Source organism: Vipera ursinii, assembly GCF_947247035.1.
Source record: "Vipera ursinii genome assembly, chromosome: 6".
Classification (NCBI taxonomy): Eukaryota; Metazoa; Chordata; class Lepidosauria; order Squamata; family Viperidae; genus Vipera; species Vipera ursinii.
This window is the reverse complement of record NC_139515.1, coordinates 13,125,289-13,143,839: the sequence shown is the minus strand read 5'-3', so window position 1 is coordinate 13,143,839 and position 18,551 is coordinate 13,125,289. Positions and strand designations below refer to the sequence as shown.

At 38.9% G+C, this 18,551-nt stretch overlaps 1 protein-coding gene across 1 annotated transcript in view; it reads right to left on the bottom strand.

Annotated features, from left to right (window-relative positions):
- The window catches only part of SCUBE1 (signal peptide, CUB domain and EGF like domain containing 1), a 226,743-nt gene that overhangs the window by 79,751 nt on the left and 128,441 nt on the right, over window positions 1-18,551 (bottom strand). Inside the window, exon 5 of the mRNA XM_083366376.1 lies at window positions 10,106-10,231. Coding sequence (XP_083222502.1) covers window positions 10,106-10,231 — 126 coding nt within the window. The remainder of the gene's footprint in view (window positions 1-10,105; window positions 10,232-18,551) is intronic.

Sequence of the window (18,551 nt, the reverse complement as noted above, 5' to 3'; positions counted from 1 at the left end):
AAGTCATTAAACATTATGCCCTTAAAATTAATACATATTACAATTAAAGCTATTTATAAAAACCCAACCCCATCCCATCAGACCAGGCCAGCTTGTTCGAAAAAGAAAGTTTTGAGATCGCGCCGGAAGGAGCGAAGGTCGGGGGCCATCCGGAGCTCAACCGGTAAGCTGTTCCAAAGGTCTGGCGTGCCCACAGAGAACGCTCTCCCCCTGGGGGTCACCAATCGGCATTCTTTGATCGGTGGCACCCTGAGGAGGCCCTCTCTGTGGGAGCGCACTGGACGGAGGGAAGTTGACGCCGGCCGCAGGTGTTGCCGTAGGTAATCCGAACCCATGCCATGAAGGGCTTTGAGGGAACACCTGCTGCCAGCATCAAATGCCCTTTGTCCAGTGCGCTCCTACAGGGAGGGTCTGCTCAGGGTCCCACCGGTAAGAGATTGCCGGCGGGTAACACCCAGGGATAGGGCCTTCTCAGTGGGGGCGCCTGCCCTCTGGAACCAGCTGCCAGTGGAGCTGAGGATTACCCCCGACCTCCGTTCATTCCGCCGGGGCCTGAAGACCTGGCTCTTCGAGCTCTCTGGCCCAGGCTGAGGAGTAATTTATTTTAATTGGGGTTTTAATTGCACAGGGTTAAGTTTAATCTTTTTTAAATTGGTTTTAACTTTTGTATTGTTGGTTTTTAATTCCCTGTAAACCGCCCTGAGTCCTCAGGGAAAGGGCGGTATATAAATGTAATAAAATAAATAAATAAACAGCCAGCTCAAACTTAGCCATCCTGAATGAAAAGACTCTCCTTCATCAGATTATTAAAAAAAAGTCTGGAAAAAATCCTGGAAAAGGTAATCAAGCAGTGGATTTGTGAACATTTACTAATGAACAAGGCAATTACTGGAAGCTAGCACGGGTTTATTAAAAACAAATAAGCCAGATAAACCTTATTGTCCTCTTTGATAAAGTGACTAAATTAGTGCATCAGGGAAATGCTGTGGATATAATATAATGGGACAGTATACTATATTGGATATAGTATACTAAGGCATTTGACAAAGGAGACAATAGCCTACTTCTTGATAAGATAGAACAATGTGGCATAGACTGTACCATCATTAGATGGATTCGCAGTTAGCTGATCAACTGCACTCAGCATGTAGTCCTCAATGGAGCTACATCTACATAGAGGGAAGCATACGGTGGAGTACCTCAAAGTCTTGGGTCCTGTACTCCTCAACATCTTCATAACTAATCTAGATGAGGGGAACTCACTGAATTTGCAGACAGCACCATGTTGGCGGGAATTGCAAACTGTTTGGAAGATAGATTCAAGATTCAGAAGGATCTTGACAGATGTGAGCATTGTGCAACAATATGCAGTTTTAGTGGTGAGAAAAGTAAGGTTGTACACTTAGGCAGAAAACCCCTGAATGCATACTGTAGATATAGAATAGGGAGTACCTGGCGTAACCATAGTAACAGTGAGAAGAATCTAGGTATCCTGGTGGATCACTGCTTAAGTATGAGTGTTGCTCCAGCTACCAAAAAAAGCCAACACAGTTCTAGGCTACAACATTTGCAAGTTTTGCACCAGCAATATGTTTTATTCTACTAGGAAGGACATAATTTTTTAGCCCAGTTCATCCAAAAACTGCACACTCCCAAACCAAGCAGCAGAAAAATCTCAAATATACGTCTTCTTTTCACTTCTTTAATTACCCAAACATGTAAAAATAACTGAGTGTTTTTTAAACCTTTCATTCTTATAATGCTAATGATTTTAAAAATCAATTTGTGAAGAATGATATAAGGTCAGCTTCTTGAGCAGAGAGCTGGACCTCCAAGACCTCTGAGGTCCCTTTCAGCCCTATTATTCTATGTTCTATGATGCTAAAGCAAACTTTAAAATATTTTTTTAAATTCTGCAATCCTCCAGTTGTTCTTGCCTGCGATTTCACTTTCAGATCCAGATATCTCCTATTTGATGGAGCTGGACGTGATGGAAGTTCAATGACAGGAGAATAGAGAAGATCACTTAGCAACTTTGAATGGGCAAAAGTTTGCCTAAGACAAAATTCCCTTTGAGTATTCCTGCTATGGTAACAACCATGGCACCCAAAATCGTAGCAAAATCACTGGTACACTGAGAGTCACAACTTATATTAATTTGTGTATTTGGCTACATAAAATCAAAGTTCCAACCTTTTGCCTTGAGAGAGTTCCCATCTCAGAGCTACAAGTAGATAATGTAGTAAGCTTTTTAAAAATCTCACATTATATAAAATATCAATGCTTGCTTACTGTATATTTTTTTTAATGGTACAGAATTAAAAATGTCTAGTTTTATCAGGACACACTAGCACTATTTTACAATGGAACTTCTCAAAAGGAGCTAAAATGACTGAGGCGGCCATGGCCATTAACAAAGGTCTTATATTCACATAATGGAGGATTTTGTTTAGAAAATTCCAATATCTCAGGGGCTACCACAAAGAAGAGGGAGTCAAGCTATTCTCCAAAGCACCTGAAAGCAGGACAAGAAGCAACGGATGGAAACCAGTCAAGGAGAGAAGCAACCTAGAACTAAGGAGAAACTTCCTGACAGTTAGAACAATTAACCAGTGGAACAACCTGCCTCCAGAGGTGGTGAATGCTCCAACACTGGAGGTTTTTAAGAAGAGACTGGACAGCCATTTGCCTGAAATGGTATAAGGTTTCCTGCCTGAGCAGGGGGTTGGACTAGATGACCTCCATCATCATCATCATCATCATCATCATCATCATCATCATCATCATCATCATCATTATTATTATTATTATTATTATTATTATTATTATTATTATTATTATTATTATTATTACTATTAATTTGGTCATCTGCTTCAGCAACCCAGACTGCATGTAAATACCAGTTCTCTTTTGCTTTCTCTAAAGCCACTCAGAATAATAAAATAACAGAGTTGGAAGGGACCTTGGAGGTCTTCTAGTCCAATCCCCTGCTCAGGCAAGAGACCCTATACTATTTTAGAAAAATGGATGTCCAGTCTCTTTTTAAAGGCCTCCAGTAATGGATCACCAACAACTTCTAAAGATAAGTCTTTTCATTGGTTTATTGTCCTCACTGTCAGGAAATTTCTCCTTAGTTCTAGGTTGCTTCTCTCCTTGGTTAATAATAATAATAATAATAATAATAATAATAATAATAATAATAATAATAATAATAATAATAATAATAATAATAATAATAATAATAAAGTTGGAAGGGACCTTGGAGGTCATCTAGTCCAACCCCCTGCTCAGGCAGGAAACCCTATACCATTTCAGGCAAATGGCTGTCCAGTTTCTTCTTAAAAACCTCCAGTGTTGGAGCATTCACAGCTTCTGGTGGCAGGTTGTTCCACTGGTTAATTGTTCTAACTGTCAGGAAGTTTCTCCTTAGTTCTAGGTTGCTTCTCTCCTTGGTTAGTTTCTATCCATTGCTTCTTATCTTACCTACTGGTGCTTTGGAAAATAGGTTGGCCACCTCTTCTTTGTGGCAGCCCCTCAAATACTGCTATCATGTCACCTGTACTCCTTCTTTTCACTAGACTAGACATTCTCAATTCCTGCAACCCTTTTTCATGTTTTAGCTTCCAGCCCCCTAATCATCTTTGTTGCTTTTTTTGCACTCTTTCCAAAGTCTCAACATCCTTTTTTATACTATGGTGACCAAAACTGGATGCAATATTCCAAGTGTGGTCTTATCAAGGCATTATAAAGCAGTACTAACACTTCACATGATTTTCATTCTATCCCTCTGTTAATGCAGCCTAGGATTGCATTGGCTTTTTTGGCGGCGGCTGGCTCATATTTAAGTGATTGTCCACAAGGACACCAAGATCCCTCTTGCAGTTATTGCTGTTTAGCCAAGTTTCATATAATCTGTACCTGTACATTTAGTTTTTCTTACTCAAGTGTAAAACCTTCCTTTTTCTACATTGAATTTCATAGGGCACAGTGTTCAAGTCCATCAAGATCTATCTGGATCTTAGGCCTATTTTCTGAGTAGCGGGCTATTCCTACCAGCTTGGTGTCATCAGCAAATCTGATGAGTTCCCCTTCTCATCTAAATCATTTATGAAGATATTAAGGACTACACACTGAGTGTGGTTTCTCAGCCTGTTACAAATTCCTCTGGTGATGATGCTGTCTATCCCACATTTTCTAGCTTACCAAGAAGTAGATTGTGGTCTACTTTGTTAAAAGCCTTACTGAAATCCATGTATCCATGTATCTTCCCAGGTATTAATGTCAGGCTGATTGGTCTGTAATTTCCTGGATCTGTTTTTTCCTTTTGAATCTGAGAACCACATCAGCTCTTTTCCAGTCCTCTGGTGCTCCAGGAACTTTGAAACATATGGTTCAGTGGTTAGGAGATACATTTGCCAGCTCCTTCAAAACTTTGCGATGTAATCCATCAGATCCTGGTGATTTGAACTTGTCTAGAGTAGACAGGAGTTCTCTTATTATTTTCTTGCCTATTTTAATTTGACTTCCTAGACTGTCTTTTATGTTCTGTTCTGTCTGGGCTATTTTTCTTTTTATGTGAAGACAGATGCAAAGAAAGAATTAAGAAGCTCTACCTGTCACTTCTTTGCCATTTTCTTCCATTGGCGAACTGATTGTTTATTTGATTTTTTTCTTATTTTTTATATGTTGAAACTTTTTAAAAAATTACTTTTGACATTTGTTGCATGTTTTACTTCATTCTGAGCCTTAGTTTTTTTGACATCTTTGCAGATTTGGGCTATATGCTGGTATTCTGCCTTATTTATGTGTCCCTCTCCATTTTTTATACTTATCCTTTTTGTCTTTCAGTTTATCAAATAGATCTTTCTGTAACCATGTTGGTTTCATGTTAGATTTCTTATTCTTTTTCAATGTTATTGTGCTGTTTTTAGAGTTGCCTATGCTTCTTAAGTTGTTTCCCCCTTTAAGGTTTTCATCTTAAGACCTTGTTGGAAGCACAGATGAGAACACTACTTGTGTTCCTAACTCCTTAACTTTACTGCTGAGCTGCTCTTAAGTCTCTTGATATTGTTTCAGATTCATTGCTGTGTCATTTGTACCCAAATGAAGGAGAAGAAAGAGAGAGTAATTATCTTAGTAAGGTTGATTTTTGCTCCAGGGAGACAATATAGAGCCTTGGTGGAGCAGTGGGCTAATGCCTCCTTAAGTAACACCAGCTGCCTGCAATTAGTGCAGGTTCGCATCCCACCAGGCTCAAGGTTGACTCAGCCTTCCATCCTTCCGAGGTAGGTAAATGAGGACCCAGATTGTTGGGGGCAGTTAAGCTGACTTTGTAATAATGCCGCTTTGGGGGGGGGGGGAAAGCCCTAATAAGCAGGCATATACATAGCATGAAGGCTACTGCTAAGCTTGTAAGCCGCCCTGAGTCTTCGGAGAAGGGCGGGATATAAATGGAATTAAAATAAATAAATAAATAAATAAATATACCTCCCTAGATTGATGGTCCAGTCTATAGACAGCTGATTCTGTTCCCCTGAGAAGTGAGTCTCCAATCAGCAACACTAACAACAACACTTCCCCTAGGGAAGTGTGGGCAACTTTTCTTCCTATCACAGAAGTACTTGATGATGTCCCTTCTCCAGGTGTCTGAAGGTTTTCTTCCAGGGGGAGGCTATGAAATCAGTTGCTCAGCTCCATTGGGGCTGCACTAGACTAGATAGCAAGGGCATTGTTCTTGGTTGTTGTTTTTTCTTCTACGAGTGACATGTTTCCATCAGTCTATCTCTATAGGTTCATGTACAAGTTCATTTAAAACTGTGCAGGGTGGCTTTTTTCTTTAATTTCAAGGGGAATCAAACCTCTGCTAGCCATACCATGTTCCCTAAGTGCAAAATACATATACAATTGTTTTGTAAAATATAAGGTAAAGGTAAAGGTTCCCTCGCACATGCGTGCTAGTTGTTTCCGACTCTAGGGGCTGGTGCTCATCTCCGTTTCAAAGCCGGAGAGCCAGCGCTTGTCCGAGGACGTCTCCGTGGTCATGTGGCTGGCATGACTAGACGCCAAAGGCGCACGGAACGCTGTTACCTTCCCACCGTAGTGGTCCCTATTTTTCTACTTGCATTTTTTACATGCTTTCTAACTGCTAGGTTGGCAGAAGCTGGGACGAGTAACAGGAGCTCACTCTGTTACGCGGCACTCGGGATTCGACCTGCCAAACTGCCGACCTTCTGATTGACAAGCTCAGCATCCTAACCCACTGAGCCACTGTGTCCCTTTGTAAAATATACTAGCTTTCAATTATGATTCTTTTAAAATCTATTCATAAGCTATATGCTATGCATACTTGCATATTAAATTTTATTTTGCTATGTGTGCATCAAAATTTACTTTGGTTCATCTTATAGGCATTGTATTCCTAGTTTCAATATTTTGTTCTAAAGCAGCCTTCCAGAACCCCATAAATCAACACTTATTCCCTTGCCGCACCTCACCAAAAAGGGAAAAAAATATGATTTTGTCCCTTTCCTTTTTTGGAAATATGTTTGATGAATGAGCTGCTAAGGGGAAACAGAACTGATTCTATCGCTTTAAAGTATTTTCTAATGCCACTAGGTTACTTTTTCTTACTCGGTGGTAACTTCTACACTAATAGTTTATAGTATGTTATCCAACTGTTCTTCTGTCAAAATAAAATCATTTTGGTGAAACTATGAAGTTGCTGTGAGCAATGAAACAATTAATATGTACCAATTGTCTCTGCTCTGTCTCGGCATTATTTTGTTCCTGGCATTTCTATTTTCAAATGTGTTGCAGCTAGCAAACTCCTGTTTTTCCCAACTCCAAAACTTCCGCTCGCTTGCTTTCTTGCTTAAAAATAAAAAAATAAAAAATGATGTACAATTGTTTTAACAGACTGGGCAATTTCAAAGGCAAAAGCATTTAATGCCTGCTTGCTTTACTCCAATTTTCTGAGTCCACTTGTGATTCTTCACACTCTTGTTCACACTCATCAATAAAGCAAGCAAGCAATGCTTCTTTGTTTTCTCTTGCAGAAGTTGAGTAAGAAACCATGAACAAGTTCTGAAGCAACGCTACCAAGGAAGAAGCAAAATATCTGAATGAATGTCTTTGGAGGTCAAGAAGTCAGGACCTTTTCTTGAACCTTTATAAGCATATTTTTGAAATCAAATACATGTTCAGCTCTGCTGGTCTTATCAGGAAATTAGAAACAATACAGTATGCAATTTTCAGAGAAAAAAAATTCAGCAGATCAAGGCACATGTCAGCCATCTGTTCCTCACCTTAATTATTTCAGCCAAATAGGAGGCTCCTTGTTTTCCATGGTCTAGAGCAGGCATATCAAACTCGTGACATCACGTGATGTCGTGCGACGTATCACGACTTTTTCCCCTTTGCCGGCAATGGGTGGGTGCGGTTTCGGCGTGATGCATCCAGCCCGCAGGCTGGCAGTTTTACATGCCTGGTCTAGAGCATGGGCGGCAAACTCAATCGCGTCATGTATCGTGACGTATAGTGACGTTTTTTGCCTTTGTGGAGCTGGGATGGGCGTGGTGTGCATGTGACACATCCAGCCCATGGGCCGCCAATTTGACACCCCTGGTCTAGAATGGCGCTTTCCAATTGTGCCAACTTTCAGTGTAGATTTCAATTTGAAAACTGTCAAAGTTAGGAGATTTCATTAAGAGACAGTTTTATTTGGTGTAGTTAGGCTATAATACCATTCATTAAGTCTGAGCCTAATTTATGGACCATGATACCTTAGACTATGACTTATGACTGTAATTGAGCCTGCAATTTTGTCATGGTGGATGTAAAGCGGGCCACCACCTGACCTACTTGATTTTATGACCTTTTCTATGGCAGCCATAAAGTGAATGTCACAGTCACTAAGTGACTACGCTGATCATTAAAGAAACCCATTGTTTGGGTATGAGGCATTTTTTTTTACCAGAAACCGGAAGTAGAGGCAATAACAGTGCAAATCATGGCGATGTGACTGTGGGACGTTGCAAAATGGTGGGTAAATGCAGGCTAGTTGCCGAGCATTTAAAATGTGGTCATATAATCATGGGGGGGGGGGACAGACATTAGAACTTTGAATCTGGGTCATAAATAGCTTTTTTATTAAGTGTTGAAGACCTCCTTATTTATACATATTTAAAACTCGTTTAATAGATTTCTAGTTCTCTCCACCCAAAAAATCAGAACTGTCTTCCTGTTCCTTCAGAATTTCAAAATAGACACTTTCCTCACACAAGTATAAAAACTGTTAGATTTATCACTTATAAGTCTAAAGGCTCCAAATTAGGGATCAGATGGCATAGCATATCTCAGCTTAAAGTTTGTCATTATAAAATAAAATATTTTATGTTTTTCCTACATAGGCATATATTGTATTTATTATGGCATATCAGAGCACAAACCCAAGAGTTGTCTGTGAGTCAACTATTGAGTCTTCTCAGGATCGTGATTGCTTTCCCTTTGGAATCAGATCTGAAACTTATTTATCCATGTTACTCCAATATCTATCTAGGTCAATTTTGATATAAAGAATAATTTTATTTTGAATGGGATAGATTTATATTATAAATATATTCACTATTGGAAGAAGTTCAAAATGATAGGATATTTCATCTCTGAGAAATCTGTTATATTAATTGTAAATGAAACAGCCTCAGAAAGTTTTTGAAAGAGTCTCTAAAATATTAAAATTAAAAATATGTCATTTAAGATTCCTTGATTCTTACAAAACTGCCCTAAAAATGTAGTAGTATGCTGCCAGTGACATCATGGACTGTTTCTTTATGTGCCTCTCTCTCTCTGTGTGTGTTTATATGCAGGCGCCCATTTGCGTGTTTGCGTGTAGGTGCATGCTTTTAATCAGTTTTTGACTCTCGAAAACTGCCTGTAGTAGTCCCAGCAACTTTCTTGGCAAAATGTTTGGGAAACAGGTTATCACTGCATCCTTCCTAGCCCTATGAGAGTGATAAACACAAGGTCACCCAGCTGGCTTCATGCTTAAAGCAGAACTAGAACTCGCTGACTCCCGGTTTCTAGCCTGATGCCTTGACCACTGCACTACACTGGCTTTCACTATGGACTGTTGTACTCAAAAAATATTTCTTGTGCTTTAACCATCAGTCAATTTAAAATCTGAGAGTCAGTAAAGCAACAAAATCATGTTCACTCATTGGGGATGCTGCAGGCCACATTGTGTTTTGAAACAACTCAAGAAAAGTAGAAGGAACATACTATGGAGTAAGGAATTAATTTTGTAAATTGCCCAGAGTCCCTTAGATTAGATGGGCAGTGTATAAATATTAGAAATAAATATTATTGAATAATTATTCAATTATAAAGTTTCCACTAGTCTTAGACTATGAATCTAACTAGATTACTCACACGTAATAATAACACAACAGATATAACTGTGTTTGAAAAAAAAAGAAAGTACAGGTAATTGGACTGGCAATATCAGGGATAGTAGAATAGAACAAAATATATATATATGAGAAGGTTACAAAATATCAAGCTCTGAAAATCAAAATGGAAAGATTATGGCATAAATCAGCTGTGGTGGCCAAAATCCTGGTTGGCACTTAGAAAATCTGTGTATTGCCAAAATTTCCATCCATCAGTTGCAAAGGGCCACAATGCTTGGATTTGAACATATACTAACTACACCAATACATTATGACATCCTAGGTTTTTGGGAAGAACTTAATATATGTGAAAGCCCACACCAGTTAAAGAATTGGCAGTTCTAACTTTACATTGTTGGGGACAGATAATGATAATTAAACTGGCTCAGGAAGCAGCAAATACAACAGAGAAGATTATCTAGGGTTGGGTATTATAATTTTTTCAACTACCATTTTAACTTCACAGCAACAGTTGGAAAATTAATCTGTTAAACCTACTAAATGATTCAATTTCTATTGTTTCTTACAAAAAAACCCCCTCCCTTCAGCAAAAAAGCTCTAGTCAATGAAATCAAACTGCTTTCCCAATGTTAGATAATAACAGCACTATAGAAAATAAAGCATATTGGACAATTGAAATTTTGCATACATCTACCTACATTTGCAATCCTTCTGGTTTTTGGCAAGTTCAAAGCCAGGCCTACATTCACAGGCAACCCCACCTTTGGGTGTCTCCCGGCAGATATGTTCACACCCATGATCTTTGTTCATGCAGTTCATACCCTCTGGGGAAAAAAGAGAAAAAAATGAAGATGTTCTAAGAACAATCTGAACAATTATAAATTCTCAGCAGTCATAAAGATTTTCCTTTCATAATATAGAAAATAGTACTCAGAATCTTCCTTGTACTCCCAAGGACATCACTATTTATATTCACTGAATGAATATTCACTAATTTTTGTTTTAATGCACTCTTCCATTACCAAGATTAGGTTATATTGCATTTTGATACTTCAACACTTAAATGATATGATAAAAAGTTTTTTTTAAAATCATATTCACTGTAACTTAATATGCCAGAGAGAACATTCCTGAGAACTAGTTTGATGTTGTGATTAAGTGTTGATCTTGAAACCAGAAGACTTAGTTCATGCCTTCCTTAAGCATGAAATCCGGCTGGGTGTTATTGGTCTAATCATCCTATTCAGCCCAACCCAACTTGCAGGATTTTTGTTGTGGGAAAAATAGGAGGCAGGAGCATTAGCTATCTTTACTACCCTGAGTTTTATATAAAATATTTTATATTATAAGGCAAGATATCATCACCATCATCATCATCATCATCATCATCATCATCATCATCATCATCATCATCATCTAATTCCATGAAAGCGAAGATACAAATATCTACTGACAATCCAAATTGCCAGCTTTGCAACGACAAAGTTGAAACTGTTTCACATTTAATATGTGAGTGCAGCAAAATCGTGCAAACTGATTACAAAGCACTGAACGAAAAGTCGTGGGAACATAGGGTGGAAAAAGTTGTTGAGAATGACAAGGTGAAGATCTTGTGGGACTTTCAAATACAGACAGATTGCCATTTGGTACACAACACACCAGATATTGCAGTTGTAGAGAACCGAGGCGTACAGTTGATTGATATCGCTGTACCAGGAGATGCCAGAGTTGAAGAAAAAGAACTGGGGAAAATTATGAAATACCGCGACCTGGTCATCGAAACTACGTGATTATGGATTAAACGTGTAACAATGATACCCATTGTAATCGGGGCACTGGGAATTATGTCCAAAAACTTTGGAAAATACATCAAGAAATTGCAGCTTCCTGCAATAACTCTAGCAAAGCTACAAAAAACTGCGCTACTCGGAACATCTTACATTTTAAGGTTGATACCTGGTTGATACCTAGGATGCTGGCAGCGACCTGTGTCAACCATTAGTGCCAGTCAGTTTGAGTGTTCAGTTGACTGAGTTTCATGTTTTATGAATAAAAGCTTAATACTAACAATAACAATAATAATAGTAATAATAGACCCCAAGTGAGGCACTACCAAGGCATGATTGTAGGGCTTGTGTGCTCTGAGGAAGATGAGAGCTATGCCAGAGTTCAACCATACTGGATAGGTCTGATTAGAAGTCAAAGGGTGTCTCTCCCATAAAAAATATGGTAAGATGTAAATTACAGAAACTCATACCGGCTTGGTCATGGCCTGAGTCAACAAGGACCGTCCCAGGTGTTGGAGTTCCTGGACAACTGAAAAATGGGCTACAGAACTCAGGACTATTGGCTCAGCAAACAGAGCCAGCAGCTGCAGAACTACTGGAAGGAAAGGTATTTATCCACTGCATATATACAGTGATTGAAAACAAAGAAATAATGATCCGAAATAACAACAAGAAGAGGATATTTGAGATGAATGCACCAGTTCTGGAAAGAACAATATTCCAAATCAGAAACAACAGAACAGAGGCTAGCAGATTAAAGTCGATTTAATATGAAATAGAATATTCATCCAAACAGAATTGGAAGAATTGCAAAGGTCTACCCTGACCATAGAAATCAAAGCATTGCCAAAAATAACTCAAAGTATAAGGGCAAACGAGAGGGAGTTATAGATTTGGTCTATAAAACAATATAGAATTGTTTTATTTGGAACCAGGACCCTTTCCTCTGTTTAAGAAAGAACAAAGCCCTTTAATTAAAGAAATAGAAGAAGAAATAGAAGAATTGAAACACAGAATAACTGAGTATCCAGAACAGCACAAAAACCATTGAACAAGATTGCCCGCACTCAAGCTTGTTCAAAGAAACAGCTAGCCCAAGAATTAAAAGATGCTAATACTGTAAAACCAAATATAAGAAACAAACCAACTAATCTTTAAAAGAACTGCAGTTATAATTGTAAAGTTGAGATGCAAAAATCAACGAAGAAGAGAAAAAAACAAAATGGAAGATCAGGCTAGAAAATCAGATTAGCAAACTGAGATTAGATGCAAGTAAGCTAGAACCAATGAAAGAAAAGAAAAGACCAAAAAACACCTAATCAAGAAATACCACTTAGAAACAAGGATCACAAAGACTGATTACCGACAACAGCATTACAAAGTAGCAACAATGGTACATTGGAAGATAACTTTTATTGTCATTTTTTACTATGAGCACACTGGCCCACATTAACAATGAAATTCTGTTGTCTGCTCTCAAAAGAAAGTATATATCTACCCATACACATACATAACACACACACACACACAAATATCCCGTATATACGTGTGTGTATGTGTGTGTGTGTGTGTATCACAAGATGCTATATGGAACAAAACTGTGGCTGAATCTGGATGTTCTGCTTCAGATACCATGAAGTCTCCCTCCATAAGGTAATAAGCAAAACAGGTCATGAAGAGGCTGTGTAGCATCCCAGACAATCCTGCGGACCCTGCTCAAGCAACGCTTCAGTGCTATGTCCTGGATGGGAGGGAGGGATCTGCCAATGATCTTTTCTGCCATCCTCACCACTCTCTGCACTGCCTTCCTGTCCGAAGCAGTAATGCTTCCAAATCAGACAGTAATGCAATATGACATCCCTCTGTAGAAAGTGGTCAGGACAGGGGAAGGAAGATGTGCTTTTCTCATGCAACACAGAAAATGCAGTGCACTGCTGTGCCCACTTCACCAATGTCTCACTGCTGAGCGATCAAGAGACCAAGAGACCAAAAACATATAGGGAACGGTTGCTGGAATTGGGTATGTGTAGTTTAATGAAGAGAAGGGTGAGGGGTGACATGATAGCAGTGTTCCAATATCTCAGGGGCTGCCACAAAGAAGAGGGACTCAAGCTATTCTCCAAAGCACCTGAAAGCAGGACAAGAAGCAACGGATGGAAACTAATCAAGGAGAGAAGCAACCTAGAACTAAGGAGAAACTTCCTGACAGTTAGAACAATTAACCAGTGGAACAACCTGCCTCCAGAAGTGGTGAATGCTCCAACACTGGAGGTTTTTAAGAAGAGACTGGACAGCCATTTGCCTGAAATGGTATAGGGTTTCCTGCCTGAGCAGGGGGTTGGACTAGATGACCTCCAAGGTCCCTTCCAACTACTTCTTCTTCTTCTTCTTCTTCTTCTTCTTCTTCTTCTTCTTCTTCTTCTTCTTCTTCTTCTTCTTCTTCTTCTTCTTCTTCTTCTTCTTATTATTATTATTATTATTATTATTATTATTATTATTATTATTATTATCTGTAAAAAAAATACCAATTGCCTGCAAGCAAGAAATAGTGGGACCATAAAATAGAGAAAGTAATAGAAAATGAAGAAGCTAAAGTATTCTGGGATTTTAGAATTCAAACAGACAGGCACCTGCCACTTAACAACTGTCAATAAGGACAAAAAAAAAATCTGGATAGTGGACATAGCAGTACCTGGAGACAGCAGAATAGAAGAGATGGAACTGGAGAAGATAACAAAATACAAAGACCTGCAAATAGAAATAGAACGACTGTGGCAAAAGAAAGCAAAGGTAGTACCAATAGTCATATATGCCTTGGATACAATCCCAAAACAACTGGAGCACCGTGTGAACACCATCGACATCGACAAACTCACCATTAGTAAAAATTTTTCAGAATAGCTTACATACAGCAACAAGATCTATAACACCATCAAACATTCCCATTTGGCTATCCCAGGTCATTGGAAAGGACTCGATAGGCAGAAAAAAATGCCAAATCCAGTCTGAACATCTGGCTGACTGTGCAAAAGATCACAATAATTAATATTCCTTGGAGATATAGAAATACTTCTATAGGTAAATTTTGATATATTTCTTGCCAAAATTTCCATATGTGTCTGGGGATGGAAAGAAGGTTTGAATTTCTGCATAAGTTTTATCTTCCACTCACAATGGATGTGCTTAGGAGGAATTTTCCATCACTTTGGGCCGAAGATTTTCAGTAGGCTGGCTACTTTTCCCCATTCCAAGAAAGAACAGGAATATTAACAGTAGTTTGGGGGAGCTGGTAAAATCTGCAAACGGTATTTGCTTGAAATGGGCTGGGTGCTCCAGTCAATCTCTATCCCTATAGAACAACAATCAGATATTCTTGAATTGCAGGGCATCACTAAGAGATAAAGCTTCAGAGTTTTCTTTTAAGGAAAATATACTGTACATAAAAAGCCCAACTCATCCCATCTAAAAGGAGGAAAGAGAAGTAAAAGAATGTATTTGTCTATAACAGCTTCTCTCACTCTCTCTCTCCCCCTACCTACTTATCTCATAACAGGCAAAAGAAGGTAAGCAGTCCTGACTACATTTTGGTGAACTACTACCAGGACTACAGAATAGACCAGAAAATAAAAAATCTAAAAAATCGCAAAAGAAGATAATGAAAACAGCTTGGGTACATACTGTTGCGTGCAGTTGTACTGTGGCAGTACATGGAGATATCCATGGAGTCACCAAGAGTTAACTCAACTTGATGGAAAATAAAACCACAGTTATACACATTTACTCTGAGAGGAACATTCTATGGGATCCCAATTGCTACTCCTACATACATGAAAAATCAGATTACAAAGTGAAGAATGGCAGAAGAAGAAAAATACATTTAATCTGAGCTCTGATATAAATGAGACTCCATATACTGTATGTTTTGCTGTCAATATTGTCTTATTCCTAATAATGTTAAGCATTCTCAGAAATCCGGTTTGATGTGAATCTCAAATGTAGGGAACTCTTTATAAAATAACTCGAGCAATTTATACCTGAAGCTTTGAAAGGCAGAAAATGAATCAGCATAAAGCTTATTCTTTAAATTTTGCCTCTCACCCCAAGAAGTAAATATTTTACCCTGAAAATGTGAGACACCCACAAAAAAAGGAATTCCTTTAAGGAATGAGTAAATACTGCATACTTAGATTGCAAAATAGATGGGTTGGAGGCTAGACCTGTGCTTAGTGGAAGAAATAACATTTCACTGAGGTAGACATTCTGCCTTCTAAATAATTTATATTATGCAAATATTCACTTTTTTTCTCAGCCCCATTGTTTCCCTTACTTGCTGTTTCCTCTGTTCTTGGATGAATCCCAATAATCTAATTTGGGACTACATCAGGAGAATGACGCTGTAACACTGTATGGCCAATAGGATTTGAGTACATGACGAAAGCAGCTGAAAACTATGAAAAGAGATGAGTGAAATGTTTTGCAAAGCAACCTGAGAAAAGAGGGGAGGGGGGGTTGTTCCCCTTTCTGAGTCACATCCTATCTGGGCTGCCCCAACCAAGATGATCATTAGATGACACTAAGATAAGATGATAACTTTTATTGTCATTTTTTTTTACTGTGGGCACAATGGCACACATCAAAAATGAAATTTAATTGCCCGCTCTCAACGTGAACACATACATGACACACACCTAACATACTATATACAACATATGTATAGACCCACACCCCTACATATACATAACAAATAAATATTAAACACTGTCCATCTTGAAAATAGTCAAAATAGTCAATATAGTCAAGGCTATGGTCTTCCCAGTTGCAATGTATGGCAGTGAAAGTTGGACCATAAGAAAGGCTGAGCGCCAAAGAATTGAGGCCTTTGAACTATGGTGCAGGAGAAGACTCCCATGAGTCCCTTGGACTGCAAGGCAATGAAACCGGTCAGTCCTAGAGGAGATCAACCCTGACTGCTCTTTAGAAGGCCAGATCTTGAAGCTAAAACTCAAATACTTTGGCCACCTAATGAGAAGGAAGGACTCACTGGAGAAGAGCCTAATGCTGGGAAAGGTTGAGGGCAAGAAAAGAAGGGGATGACAGAGAATGAGGTGGCTGGATGGAGTCACTGAAGCAGTAGGCGTGTGCTTAGGTGGACTCCGGAGGATGGTAGAGGACAGGAAGGCCTGGAGGAACGTTGTCCATAGGGTCACGATGGGTCGGACACGACTTCGCAGCTAACAACAACAACAATCTTGAAAATATAACAGAAGGAGGAAGCTTGAGAGTTCCAAGGTTAATGCTGTATGGAGATGCAGAACTTGAATTCACAGCCGCCATCTCGTAATTCTCCACTTTGCAGCCCACATAATAATCTATGCCTATCTGCTCTCATTTTGCAGCGCATGAAATTTATCTTCCACTCAACATAGGACTATATAAAGATACTTTGAATCTGCTCATATTATTTATTTATGTAGCTTTTATTTTCTATTGTGATTGTCAAAAATCTTTTTGTTCTCTGATTCTGGCAAACATCTGCTGCATCCTATCCCCTGTGTTTTACTGGAGACTCAGTCTAACATATTGAATCTGCAGCCTTATGTGTGGAAAGTACTGTATATTATTACCGAGTCCACGAACATTGCAAAAAGACTGACTTAACTATCAGACTGATACCAAAGAGTATGTGTTTTTTTAAAACAAAAATGACAAAAGTCCCACTGTGAACGCCACATTTTTAGTTTTTTCTTGTCCTGCTATGCAGCCTTTGCTAGCCAGCTACTTACGAAACTTGGTTTTGATCTCACAAAGCTATTTAGCACCTCTGCTTGAATTTATTTTTACAGGTCTCTCTCTGTGTGTACTAACTTACAGAATTGATGAGATCACAGGTCAAGTTAAAGGTGACAAGACTGCAAATTAAGGAAAAGCTTGGATGCATAACAGTTGGGGAGGGAGGGAGCTTGTGAATGTTGAAAAAAATATTTGCTACCTCAGTGACCCAGAACAAAGTTATTTCTTCTTCGTAACTTTAGAAACCCCTTTTAAAAATGATGCATAGGGCAATCATCTCACCAAATACTTGGGGCACAACTCAGAATGTTGGACTCTACTGTGTGCCATATCCATTTCCACAGAATTTGCAAAGAACTATTCCATTTTATTTGTGGCTCTTTATCCTTTAGTAAGGGACGTGGTGGCTCAGTGGGTTAGGACGCTGAGCTTGTCGATCAGATGGTCGGCAGTTTGGCGGGTCGAATCCCAAGTGCCACGTAACAGAGTGAGCGCCTATTACTCGTCCCAGCTTCTGCCAACCTAGCAGTTTGAAAGCACGTAAAAATGCAAGTAGAAAAATAGGGACCACTACGGTGGGAAGGTAACAGTGTTCCGTGTGCCTTTGGCATCTAGTCATGACCACGGAGACGTCCTTGGACAAGCGCTGGCTCTTCGGCTTTGAAACGGAGATGAGCACTGGCCCCTAAAGTTGGAAATGACTAGCACGCATGTGCAGGGGAACCTTTACCTTTACCTTTACTTTATCCTTTAGTAATGTTGAGAAAAAATATCTCAATATTATCTGATAGCAAATTACAAGCAGAAAAAGATAAGTTGTTCAAATTACCATACATTGCCAAATAAGTCTACGACTGAAAATCAAAATTTGATCATCGCTGAGAAATTATTTGTAATGATTGCTAGGAAAACTTCAGTGGCAAAGGTTCCCTCTCCTGAGTGTAATCTTTAGGCATGTACGAATTCCAGCTCCTTCTCAGGGCTTGCTGCATATCAGAATGCCAATCTTGACTGGAATTTGGCCAGGGAGAGTCTTATCCATTTCCCTGCACCCAGTGCTAAGCTATCTTAGTGTTCTTCAATTCATACATCCACATGTTGCAGTCAAACTATCCTGTTTGATCTTTATTATTCTCCAATCATTATTTGACTCTGAAAAGTAGCAACCCGTTTAATAATCAATGCTAGCCAAAAGGGATGAAGTAATACATTATTATGTCTTTTTCTGTTCTATTTTATTTTAATGTTTTAATTTTTATTTTGGTCTGTGACCAAAAATAAAAGAATAAACTGAATTAAAAGACCTTTGATAATTTGATTGTATCCTGTATCTCTGATGACCAGGACTTAGGGGACAGTGAATGTGTCCAGATGGCCCCTCTTTCTCTGGTCACTTGCAGGCCTCTGAATGCTGGGTCATGAAAGGACCGCAAAGGAATCACCCAAGATCAAACCAAGTTCATACTGCTCAGTAACAATGTAACTTGAGCAGACAGTGCCTTCACAATGACAAACTGTTCATTTTCTAAAGTACTGGTCTGTTATAACCTCACAAACATGGCCCTAA